The 13,570-nt window shown below is 41.7% G+C and overlaps 1 protein-coding gene across 2 annotated transcripts in view; it reads right to left on the reverse strand.

The window, feature by feature from the left end:
• LOC135513783 (disks large-associated protein 1-like) overlaps positions 1-13,570 on the reverse strand; it is a 112,749-nt gene that overhangs the window by 16,760 nt on the left and 82,419 nt on the right. For both annotated transcript variants that reach the window (XM_064936721.1, XM_064936712.1), the window contains exons 5-6: positions 13,272-13,467; positions 11,252-11,492 (exon numbers count right to left, since the gene is read on the reverse strand). In XM_064936721.1, the coding sequence (XP_064792793.1) occupies positions 11,252-11,492; positions 13,272-13,467 (437 nt within the window). The remainder of the gene's footprint in view (positions 1-11,251; positions 11,493-13,271; positions 13,468-13,570) is intronic.

Raw genomic sequence — 13,570 nt, forward strand, 5'->3', positions numbered from 1 at the left:
AGCTAAAAAGTTGGTGAAGTACGGTATAAACCACGCTGAAGGTCCCTGCGGACAGGTAAATCCATTGTAACAAGAAGTGCCATGACAACCATTTCCTTTTAATTGCCCACAATGTCAGCTCGTTCTTGTCTGTGTGAGCCCTTGTGAAAGGGGAGATGTGAAACATGGAGCAAAGTGTTAAAAGACTTCCAAACTGCTAAAGGACTTCAACATTTAACACGCCCCCATCTCCACTGCCACGCCTCCATCTCCACTGCATCAAAATAATCAGCTTCGGCATCATAAAGCCACTTTAATAAACATGCATAGTAGAAATTATCCTGCAGTTACATGTAATTCAGGAATCTAATGCCATTCCATCTTACAATGTATAATCTTCCTATAAAAAAATTATACTGTGTATATCACAGTTCTTCCCATATGCATCTCCTCTGCTCCAGTATGCAGTAGGAAGTATCTGTCAACTGATTCACAGTTTCAGCCAAGTATTTAAGTATTCCTCGACAGGGTCAGAGTGTAAGTAGAGCCCCTCTTGTGTGATTTGGCACATGCAGTGTCAGCGGAAGGAAGGACAGGCTTATCAGACTCAGAGTTAGTAGCCAGTGGACTGACTCCTCATTCATGCTCTGCTAGGCTGGAGGTTAACAGTAGTTGACAGACAGGCAGGAGCCAGGGCAGGGTCGGACGCTGAGTGAAGCAGGCCTCCTAGCTGAAACACACAGCTGGATCGTCCACCAACAGTGCTACTCAGACTGCCTTGGGAATGACCTCAGTCCATTGTGGTCTTCTTTCTGGGAATGAGGCACAGAGACAGGACCCACATGACTAACACACTATATATACAAAAGTATGTGGACACCCCTTCAAATTAGTGGATTCGGCTATTTCAGCCACACCCGATGCTGACAAGTGCATAAAGTTGAGCACACAGCCATGCAATCTCCATAAGACAAAGATTGCCAGTAGAATGGCCTTACTGAAGAGCTCAGTGACTTTCTATGTGGCACCGTCATAGGATGACACCTTTCCAACAAGTCAGTTCGTCAGATTTCTGCCCTGCTAGAGCTGCCCCGGTCAACTGTAAGTGCTGTTATTGTGAAGTGGAAACGTTGAGGAGCAACATTGGCTCAGCTGCGAAGTGGTAGGCCACACAAGCACACAGAAAAATTGCGTGTAAAAATTGTCTGCCCTCAGTTGTAACACTCCCTACAGAGTTCCAAACTGCCACTGGAAGCAACGTCAGCACAATAACTATTCGTCTGGCGCTTCATGAAATAGGTTTCCATGGCCGAGCAGCAGCACACAAGCGGAAGACCACCATATGCAATGCCAAGCGTTGGGTGAAGTGGTGTAAAGCTCGCCACCATTGGAGAAGTAGAAATGCATTCTCTGGAGTGAGGAATCACGCTTCACCATTTGGCAGTTTGAGGACGAATCTGGGGTTGGCGGAAACCCCCCCCCCCCAGCCTGAATGCATGGTGCCAACTGTAAAGTTTGGTGGAAGAGGAATAATGGTCTAGGGCTGTTTTTCATGGTTTGGGCTAGGCCTTGACTGGTCTGCACAGAGCCCTGACCTCAATGAATTGGAATGCCAACTGCAAGCCAGGCCTAATCGTCCAACATCAGTTCCCGACCTCACTATTGCTCTTGTGGCTGAATGGAAGCAGGTCCCCGCAGCAATGTTCCAAAATCTAGTGGGAAGCTTTCCCAGCAGAGTGTAGGCTGTTATAGCAGCAAAGGGGGTACCAACTCCATATTAATGTCCATGATTTTGGAATGAGACGTTCAACAAGCAGGTGTTCACATACTTTTGGACATGTAGTGCATCTCCAGCTGGAGCTAGTGTTGTTTGCACTGTATAACAGTGTCTGAGGAAATAATAGTCTAGGGTAAGATGGCAGCTACTTGTATTCTAGCGCCTTGCTTGTCTTGGTGGAGACGAAGGTCACTATTTTTAAGATACTGTAGTTTGTTAGTGTAAATGCATTGCCTCTTGAAGAAAACACCTAGAAACACTGTAAATGTCACTGAAACACAATACAATAACATCTAGTGTGTTAAGAGTGCTCTCTTTCCCCAAATACTGATCCCTACACTGAGTACACTCAGTACATACACTATTCTTGTCCTACTCCAGGAGACATCCATTCGTAACAGTTCTGATTGCACAACTCCTGAGCTGTAACATTATCCCCTCCTCTCCTCATCTCTCTCTCCTCTCCTCCTCCCCTCCTCCTCCCTCTCCTCTCCTCATCTCTCTCTCCTCTCCTCATCTCTCTCTCCTCTCCTCTCCTCTCCTCTCGATCTTCTCCTCCTCCCTCTCCTCTCCTCCTCCCTCTCTCCTCTGCTGTATGTATGAGCCAGCCAGAGCCCTAGGGCTCAGCTTGCACCAGTATTACACGGATGTCATGTACAATCACACATCTACTTTCAGCAGCAGCACCCACACCCACTCACAGCTACACATCAAGGGCCTCTTGGGATTCCATCATCGCAGCTGTTTAGGGAAACACGTCACTCACACACATCAACCGTCACAGATTACTAACGATGGAACGATGGATGGAAAACTCTTTCAAAAGTGTCATTGGATTCTGAGGCTCTAAATCGTGTCTGCCGCATACATAAAAATAAAAATAAAAAATAAAGATTTTCCAAGCATCCTCACATGACTAACGAGACTTGGAAGGATGGCATAGCGGGTCTAGTAAAATAGGACATAAAAAAGAATCAAGAATTACATGGAAATGGTTAGGAAAGAGTGGGGTAAGTTCAGCCAAAGTGTTAAGTTGAGCCACCCTTGTTTCTAGGAAACCATACACAAAGTGTATCATTTGACCAAATATTCAGGAAGGGATCATCATTTCATGGAGTCTGTGAAGGAAGAAACCACATAGAAAAAGTAATATGCAAGTTAGGTAAAAAAAAATAAATACGGATTTTCATTAAGTCAAATTAATTTCATGATGCTTGTCCCTCAACCGAAGTAGATCATTTAAGTCCATCCTTGTAACTGTGTGGGCTAATATAGTCAAAATGTTTGCCTTGGGGTAAGTTGAGCCAATGTTTGAGCAGAAGGCAAGCTGAGCAACTTGAAGTGTTTTCTTCACAGGCATCATGCAAGGCATTATCTCTGGGATATGAGGTAACAACAGGACCTGGCCTATTTTGAAAGTGTTTAAAATAAGGGTTTGTTAGGTCTTAAGCCTGTGTTAAAATATGCTTAAAGTTATTAAAAGACAAAAAAATGATTGTGATTGTGTTGAATTGTGTTTGGGAAATAAAGATAGACTTGGTTTTAAAAAGTAGTGGTAATATTTCATTCAGTACAGAAATGTGTAGACAGCTTAAAATTACCCTGTTCTGCTGTTCAACTTTCCCCAAGAGACCACTTTTTTTTGGACAAGCTATGTTTTCAAAACTGTAATGTTTACATAAATTCGGATTATTTCCAGGAATACACAACATCCTGAAATATATGTAGGTACCTTTGTTGAATACTATATTTCCCTTGACGGAATGATGCTGAATGTAAAAATGGCCTCAACTTACCTCAGTCACCCCTCTGCTTATTTTTTACTTAGTCAGATAAAGAGAACCAAATGTATCTGACTTCAACAAGGCTTCCTTGTTAAGTGCATTCACCTAAACTAACCTAGAGACCTGAGTTACAACTTTGCTCATGCTTTCCATACCAAGAGGCAGATGGTATGTTTCAGGGAGCCAGACCCGTGTACGAGGGACAGAGGTACCCTCTGAATGTCAGCCCCAACATTCCTCCCCATTAACTCTCCCATAAGTGATTGGTCCCTCCTCTCCATTTCTCATTCCAATTGGCAAGCCAGACTCTCTCTCTCTCTCCAGTACAGCCATGCATAAATCCTCCCTCACAGCACCATGGCGATTAGCCATCATTGGGATTGCCCACTCCCTCCACTCCAGACCCAGGGACAGACAAAAATGACAAAATACAATTACAAAAAAATGAAATACAACACACTTGTATTTTGAAATGTATTTAATAAAATACATGTATTTTGTATTTTAAAATACAGAAATTACATTTGAAAATAGCCCGGCCGGAACAGCAACAAAAATCACAGTAACAGTTACAGAAATGTTTTACTTGCTATTGTAACAGTATAACTTTAGACCGTCCCCTCGCCCATACCCGGGCGCGAACCAGGGACCCTCTGCACACATCAACAACAGTCACCCACAAAGCATCGTTACCCATCGCTCCACAAAAGTCGCGGCCCTTGCAGAGCAAGGGGAACTACTACTTCAAGGTCTCAGAGCAAGTGACGTCACTGATTGAAACGCTATTTAGCGCGCACCGCTAACTAAGCTAGCCGTTTCACATCCGTTACACTATGACTGTAATATGTTGTTTTTTATCTACCATAGTTAAGAGAGCAGTATTTCTGTTACATGCATTTGAAATACAGTACTTATTTGAATTACTTCTGAGTATTTTGTATGTTGTATTGCACTGGGCTGAACGACACTCCAATTTATTTTGTAACAAGTTGCTTTCGAAAGCTGTCATTTGTATTTTCTCACCCTCTTCCATAGACTTACACAGTAATTTTGATGACTTCCGGATGACATCCTCCAACCTATCAGAGCGCTTGCAGCATGAACTGACATGTTGTTCACCCAATCAAAGGGTCAGAGAATTAATCTAGTACTGAAAGCATAAGATACATCTAGCTAGCACTGCAGTGCATAAAATGTGGTGAGTAGTTGACTCAAAAACAAAGACAATAGTTTTCAATACATTTCTTAAACAATTAAGTAGAAACAGCAGAGAGAGAGAGAGATTTGGTTGGATTTTGTTTTCTTCAGTTTCACTTATGCTAGCTAATGCAGCTAATTTAGCCTACTCAACAACTTGACTCAAACAGAGAGGAATGATATTTATGTTAGCTAGGTGCTAAGGCTAACCAACACTTCCAAATCAAGGTAAGCTTTCGGTTTTAATAATTTATTACCACCGGGGCCTGGCGGTGTAACTGCTAAACTGCTTGCTATATGGTACGGAGTGATTGTACACATGGATTGGATTGTGGGCTTACTAATGTGTTAGTTCTAGTAGCTACTGTATATTGACTATGACATTAGCTAATATGGTGACAATGATGTAGGCTGTGTGTAGTGGTTATGGTATGAAGGTTTGGCTTGGAGAGTTTATTTTGCCTGGTAACAGATAGCTGTTGTCCACAAGAGAAGGGAAAATAAGAGAGGAGGAGAGCGTGCAGATGTGATGATGCTGTTTGTATGGCTGCTATAAAAGTGAACTGTGTGTACGGGGGATCATGGGTGTACTTATTCTGCCAAAACTGCTGCAAAACATTTCTTAAACAGAAACAAACGGAATGAAACGGGGATGGACCTACCTGAATTTGTTCAAAAGAAACTCTTGTTTTAGTTGCAAAACTTAACATTTTGCAACTGTTTAGACTAATTATTACATCCTAGATTTGCAAGATGCAGGTAAGATTGCAGGTAAGATTGTGCAAGGTGAATGTGTCACTGTTCGTCAGCCTCATTACTCTCTTTTTGTCTCGACCTGTGCACCTATGTTACAAACATTCATTTGTAGGCTTGGTTGTCAAGTATTCGAGTATTATGTAGTAGCCTAAACCTATCAGTGTTACATTGAGCTGGATGACGGACAGACAGTTATCCAATATGCTGTAATAAAAATGAAATCATCCTCCCTAATCTTAAACGGCACTGACCACCATGGATGTATATGTAAAATGTAACAATTGCAAAGCATGCTGAGTATTACTCTTACGAGCTCCGCCCTGAAACAAGGACAATGACAATACCCAGTGTGCTTTGCAGCTGTTCATTTTAAAATATACATTTACATGTTGGTAATTTAGCAGACACTCTTATCCAGAGTGACAGTGCATTCAACTAAGGTAGATAAACAACAACATATCACAGTCATAGCATTTAACTAAGTTAGATAAACAACAACATATTACAGTCAGTGCATTTAACTAAGGTAGATAAACAACAACATATTACAGTCAGTGCATTCAACTAAGGTAGACAAACAACAACATATTACAGTCAGTGCATTTAACTAAGGTAGATAAACAACAACATATTACAGTCAGTGCATTCAACTAAGGTAGACAAACAACAACATATCACAGTCAGTGCATTTAACTAAGGTAGACAAACAACAACATATTACAGTCAGTGCATTTAACTAAGGTTGACAAACAACAACATATCACAGTCATAGCATTTAACTAAGTTAGATAAACAACAACATATCACAGTCAGTGCATTTAACTAAGTTAGATAAACAACAACATATCACAGTCATAGCATTTAACTAAGTTAGATAAACAACAACATATCACAGTCATAGCATTTAACTAAGTTAGATAAACAACAACATATTACAGTCAGTGCATTTAACTAAGTTAGATAAACAACAACATATCACAGTCACAGCAAGTAAGACGTTTCTGTAACCGTTACTGAGAATGTTGTTGCTGTTCGGCCAGCTACTTGCAAATGTATTTTTGTATCTTTCTTTTTATTTTGATACATTGGTCTTTAGGGTATTTTGTGATTGTAATTTGTAATTTATACCCATCTCTGCCTTAGTTGAGTGCACTGCTGGTGCGCAGGTCTGCTGTTTGTTCACCTACACCCGCCTGCAATTGCTAATAACCCATCCGCAACCACCCGAAGATATGTGATAAAGTGAAAATCTGAGGCCTGCACCCGAACTTAACCAGCAAATGTAGAAAATGCGCTGTAGGCTACAGTCAAAGACTGCAGAATGATTTTTGACAGGGGTTGCAGGATTTTGTTTTGCCTGATTTAGATATGTTTCTGCTTATAATTTCTGACATTTGGTAGGCTATTTGTTATTCAACTCGTCTAATTAGATACATGTAGCTTCTCTTTTGTCATATATTACCCTAGAAGACTAAATAAACCATTGCTCAACAGAATAATGTAATAGATCGATAGAATTAATGCTTTAATCTAGTTTCCATTTGTAAAGTTTTCTCAGTCATCTTTTGGTGAACAAAGCTGTTTTGGGACTGGGGAGAAAATACAATAAAGCAAAAACAAACGGGATACATTTTTTGTGGAATGTCCAAATGACATCAGTTTAACCGATTGTAACATGCTGACCACACCACTCGCGTCGCATTTAAAAACAAAATAAAGTTAAGCGATCTAAGGCACTGCATCGCAGTGCTGGAGGCGTCACTACAGACACAGCCTGGGTTCAAACCAGGGTATCACAACCGGGCGTGATTGGGCGGCGCACAATTGGCCCAGCATTGTCCAGGTTTGGCCGGTGTAGGCCGTCAGTAGGTTATTCTGGTTAGTCAATGTAACATTTTCAGTTTCCATTTAACGAATCGAAAGTAGACTACATTTTCCTTGACATGCCATAGGCCTACTTGAAGTCTCGTCTTGTGACTGTGGAAATTGTATAGCGCCTCACAATCACACACATAGCATAGCCGGCACTGCTATCATCCTCCTTTTTCACTTCACCAAATATTTTCCAAACATTACTTGCAGAGTTGCAAAGAAAAAGCCAAATCTCAGACTGGCCAATAAAAATAAAATATTAATATGTGCAAAAGAACACAGACACTGAACAGAGGAACTCTGCCTAGAAGGCCAGCATCCTGGAGTCGCCTCTTCACTGTTGACGTTGAGACTGGCGTTTTGCAGGTACAATTTAATGAAGCTGCCAGTTGAGGACTTGTAAGGCGTCTGTTTCTCAAACTAGTTGTGCACCGGGGCCTCCCTCTCCTCTCCTTAGTCTGGTTAGTCAGTTTGCGCTGTTCTGTGAAGGGAGTAGTACTTAACACAGTGTTGTACGAGATTGTCAGTTTCTTGGCAATTTCTCGCATGGAAATGCCTTCATTTCTCAGAACAAGAATAGACTGACGAGTTTTTGAAGAAAGTTATTTGTTTCTGGCAATTTTGAGTCTGTAATCGAACCCACAAATGCTGATTCTCCATATACTCAACTAGTCTAAAGAAGGCCAATTTTATTGCTTCGTTAATCAGACAACAGTTTTCAGCTGTGCTAACATAATTGCAAAAGGGTTTCTAATGATCAATTAGCCTTTTTAAAATGATCAACTTGGATTAACTAACACAGGAACACAGGAGTGATGGTTGCTAATAATGGGCCTCTGTACGCCTATGTAGATATATTTAGAAATCAGCCATTTCCAGCTACAATAGTAATTTACAACAATAACAATGTCTACACTGTATTTCTGATGAATTTGATGTTATTTTAATGGACAAAGTTTCTTTCAAAAACAAGGACATTTCTAAGTGACCCCAAACTTTTGAATGGTAGTGTATATGAAAATGAACATACCAAAATGATCTGCAAAGCACACAAGCTATTATTATTGGCCTTGTTTCAGTGCGGAGCTCATTATAATAATATCAGCATGCTTTGCAATTGTACATATACATGTATATTTAGTTCATTCAGCAGACTTCTGATACCAACGTAGGGTGAAAGGGGGACGCAAAATGGAGAACCACAATAGAAAAATGGTATAGAAAAGTATTTTGTATTTTGAAAATACAAATTACAGCGCTGGAAGTTATCTTGTTAAAAAACACGTTGGATTGTAGTTCAGCCCAGTCTAATACAAATGACAAAATACTATTTCAAATACATGTAACAGAAATACTGCCCATCTCTGTCCACACCACACCACTCCCTCCACCCCACACCAAGCATCACGCCAATGTCAGGGCCTCACTCTGATGAGGTTGGCTGCCTCAAAACCTTGTGGACCAAACCCCTTTTCCTCACAACACCGCAAGGTTTTGTCAGGGCCGTACTCTGAGGCTGTCTCCCTATTCTGCCTCTACTCCTTACAAAACAGTTCATGACATTGTTGCTGCTGTTTTCAATTCACACACAAGGTTAACAAAGGATGTTCATATCAATAGAATTACGTACTCTTAGGCAGATTTATCTAAAAATAAAATGGCTTGTCTGCGTTTAGAGCCTTTTGAAATGGTTGGGGAAATTATAAATGGTGGGAAAATAAGATATCAGAGATGCAATGGGAAGTGATTTGCATGGGCCAGAAAGGGGAAGTGATTTGCATGGGCTTTAGATGTCTTAGCTTGGCTCTTAACTGGGGATGACCTCTTTCAGGGCCATGCTCCCCTAACGCCTAATTACTCTGCTGCCTCATTAGAAATCTGCTTCGACGGCTTTTATTTAATATGGACAAGGACATCATAGGTCAGATTAAAGAGGAATAAAGATGAAAAGGTTTGTTGCATGAACAATAACATACCTGTACAGTACAGAGTATATCAAAAACATATACAGCTTCTGTACCCAAATATAGTAAAATGAAAAACAGTATCACTCTCAGGCCCATTCTTCTAACATGCAAACTAGATCTGAGCATCCAACTGATGAGAGCAGCCTCTGATTCCCCACACAGCTCAATATCTCAAGTTATTGTTTAGAGCTGACGGCAGAGTCGGGACGGAACGCAAATGCCAGCTTGATGTTTTCACTCAGACCCAACGGCCATGATGAAAGATTAACTAGTCCAGAAACTTCCCTCCACACTTTCTCTCATCCCATGTCCCTTGTTTTCTTTTTCTCTCTTTTCTCCACTTGCCCAAGCAGCTCTCCTGTGGGTCCAGCCCATATGTCTGCCTTGACTAGCCCCGGGCGCAGAGAGCAGCAGGACGGAAAGTGGCAATCTTCATTCAGACATGCAGCACCAGCAAAGAGTTGAATGGGGAGTCAAATATTGCCTTTATTATTTATTTGTTTCAGAAGATTGTGCCTGGCTTATTTTTCATCAACTATGCATATCTGAAGTATTTGTTGCTCCAGTACTCAAGCGTTCTCAGTTTCAAGAGATAAACCTGAAGATAAGCAAATGCCACCTTCCTTTTGTTTTCACAAGACAACACAACTCAACAGTCAGTTAGAGAGTTCGGTCCTTTACAGTTCTGTTATTATTTCATTCCACCTCTGCTTGGTATCTGTCCTTTTATGGTTATCTATAAATAGAACAATTATTGCCAAAATACATTTGTTTTCATTTAGAATATGGTAAAGGGTCCAGGCGATCATTTTCTGGGACTACAGAGACATCTCTTAACGTTTCATCCTGGGATGTCAAACTGAACCTTGCTGTCAGTGGATTACCACTAGGATAACAATCTAAGAATTCCCAGAGGAACAGTCAAACTAAGTAGCAGGAAGTTCGACTCAAATCAGCACTGACATCTGGGACTCATCTGACGGGGCAGTCTCTACGTTTGATGAAGACGCTTGAAGCATTTCAGTGAAATTATAAAAACATGCTTTCATTTTTTATAAATAACTTGATAACAGTGAGCTTCAGAGAGTCCTTATCATATAAATACATACTGTATCTCAGATAGCATGCTATTCATTACAGAACATTTATTTTTTCTCTCCTTGTAAGCATGTACACAATGCCAGAATTAAAACTAATTATAAAAGGGGAATTTCTTCAGATCCCTTAATTAACCACATTTTAGAAATTTGCAACATTTCTCCAAACCTATTCCACACACCGGCTCTGATTTGAAATGTTCTGGATATAATAATAATGGTTTCAAATACCAGGGAGAGACGCTTATGTTGCTCATGTGGACTGGACCAGGCAAGAAGCCATGTTTTGTCCATAGCACTCAAAGAATCATCTATCAAAGAGATCCTCCAGCTTCATCCTCCTGCTTACAAACACAGGAATGATCCCCAGGCGTAGTGCTGCTATGACATTGTGTTGTGTGGCTTTGGGAGTCAGGTGAACATACTGGGCTGCTGTGGAGAGAGTCTTTCTTGGCATTGACCTTTGCTGGTATGTGGTTCCCTGACAGTGTTGGTACAGTAGATCAATATGTGTTGTGAAAGGGATAAACACACCAAACTGTGGTGCTCTTGAGGGTTTCCATAGTGATGGTGGTGTGTATTAATGGTGATCCAGTGGAGACTTTGACCTTTATTGGTCTGTGCAGCAGCATTGGTTTTTGCTAGCCAGTAGACATTTACTCCTGCTGGAGGTGATTTAAAGGGTGATTGAGAAGACACTGACATTTTCTACCGTGGACAGTGGTATGGTTGAGCAGTGCATATTTTGACTCGCCAGAGCAACAGATCTAGACTGGCCTGTGACTACTCCGTGTGTATTTGAAGAGTGATAAACTGACTGACCTGTGCTGCTCTGGATGGTCCTGACGGTGGTGGTGGTGGTCCTGGGGGGTGAGGAGGGCATCAGGGACATCCCGTCATCCTCTGAGCAGCCCTGGTCCATGGCCCTCACGTAGCTGTTTCTACGCATGCGGAAGCAGCTCGGCATGGGCAGGTCCAACGCATCCATGGCCTGCGACTCCATCTCACTGTACACCTGCTCACACACCTGCTCTATCTGCCCGTTCACCTCCACCTCACTCACCTGCAAGGGGGCGAGGTGTCGGGGACGATGGGGGAGAGAGGGGGTGCAGCACAACCGGACATCCAAATATCAGTACCCTAACCTGGAGAACGCACCATAGAAGAGCCACTTACCTAGAGTTTAATAGCCGTGCACATTCAATGCTGAGGGGCAGAGTAAACACATCTGAAATCATTAGGAGAGGTAAGGAAGAGAACGACAGAAGAAAAAGAGGAACCACAATGCAGCAGTAGCAACAGGAGGAAGAGTCAGAGGGAATGGGAGCGTGAGGATCAATGTTAATTGGAGAACAAGCAAGTGCAATGAAGAGATTGTTTGGGATGATGAGGATATTTAATTTAGGGTCTAAAACAGAGCTCTGCATTATTGAAGCAAGGAGTTGGGCATTCCCTTCTCAACTTGTGTTTCCTCTATTCCTGTTATCCTCTCTCCTCGACTCCTTTTCAAAACACATAAAAACCTCGGATCTTCGAGAAAAGACAAATTGAGAAAAGGTAAGACAAGAACCAGAGCTTCTAAGATGGTTTAATAACATACTGTAGGTTAGGGTGGGATAAGGATGCCTTGGATATGGTCTAAAGCTCCAAAAGACAAGAGCTTGAGGGGCTTTTGGCAAGACTAATGCTGAGATGTTTGAACTTCCATCTGATTTTCACTGATAACTGAGGGAGGGTATTAAACAAGAAACAGTTGGTGAATACTGATCCTTAATCCAAATCTTTATCGCATTTTAGTTTGGGAGATTTCACAGATTTCAAACATGATTGTTCAGTGAGTTATACTTGCATTACAGATATGAAAAGCAAAAGGTCACTCATAAAAAATATTTTGTGTGACTAGTTTTGTCACGACTCCGACCGAAGGTGGCTCCCCTTCCCGTTCGGGTGGCGCTCGGCGGTCGTCGTCGCCGGCCTACTAGCTGCCACTGATTATTTCCTCCCCCTCCTTATGTGTTTATTGAGTGGACCTGTTTTGAGTTGGGTATAATTAGTGAGGCTTTATTAGTCAGCCGGCCCGCCTGGTTCCTTGTGCGGGATTAATTATTGTGACCTTCTGTTTTGTGTAACTTGTGTGCACGTCTGTGGGTTACGTGTTTTCCCAATTCGTGGGTTTTGCTGGATAGTTTAAGTCCCCCTGTTTGGGGCATTTGTTTTGTTATACGCCCTGTGTTTTCGTGGGGTTGGCTTATGTTCGCCGTTTTTGGTGCATTAAAGTAGCACTCTCCTGAACTCTCTGCTTCCTGCGCCTGACTTCTCACCCACTACACTCAGAACGTTACAAGTTTATTCTGAAAATACGTTTGTATCTACAATGTCCTTGGAATAGATTATTGTACAATAATTTGATTATTATATTTTAATCAATGTTTAAATGTTTTTTAGCTAAGAGTAACATGAAGTAATGTGCATGACATACAGTATGGAGGTAATATGATAATGGTTTCGGGTTTTTATAATGATTTATTATCTTATGCTATCTTCGAAATACTATAAAACAATGCACAACTGGCTTTAAAGGCTGTGTATTCTTCCAAACTCTAGAGAGGAGATATGGTAGATGGAATGGTAGATTAATTTTACTTCTCCTCTTTAAGTTGACTCTTGATGGTTGAGGGCTGAACATTGACATTGAAACTGGTTTGAAATACAATTCATCTCATCGCTGGAGAGATGAATTTGTGGCTGATTTCATGGCTGATTTGACTTTGACTTGATGTGACTTTCCTCCCTTGCACAGACGTAGCACCAGAGAAGGTGACGTAATGCCGTGAGCACCAACCTGGCTGATGGTGCTCATAGCCCTCATGTAACTCTCGTTTCGCGAGCGGTATTGGGGTGAGGAGAGCAGCGCTTTGGGGTCCAGGAGCCCTTTGGGGTCCAGGGTGTCCAGGCTCCTATTGATGGAAACTTCACTCACCGCCCGCAGGTAGCTGTGGCTCCTGATCTGCAGCTTCGGAGAGTGTTCGTTGGAGATCCTGCCAATGAAGACAAGTCAACAAACAGCTGTTAATAATAATGCCTACTAACGTTAGCATGATCACTCATTGACACGGAGTTGGCAAGACAGCACAAAGTCAA

Source organism: Oncorhynchus masou, chromosome 3 (assembly GCF_036934945.1).
Source record: "Oncorhynchus masou masou isolate Uvic2021 chromosome 3, UVic_Omas_1.1, whole genome shotgun sequence".
NCBI lineage: Eukaryota > Metazoa > Chordata > Actinopteri > Salmoniformes > Salmonidae > Oncorhynchus > Oncorhynchus masou.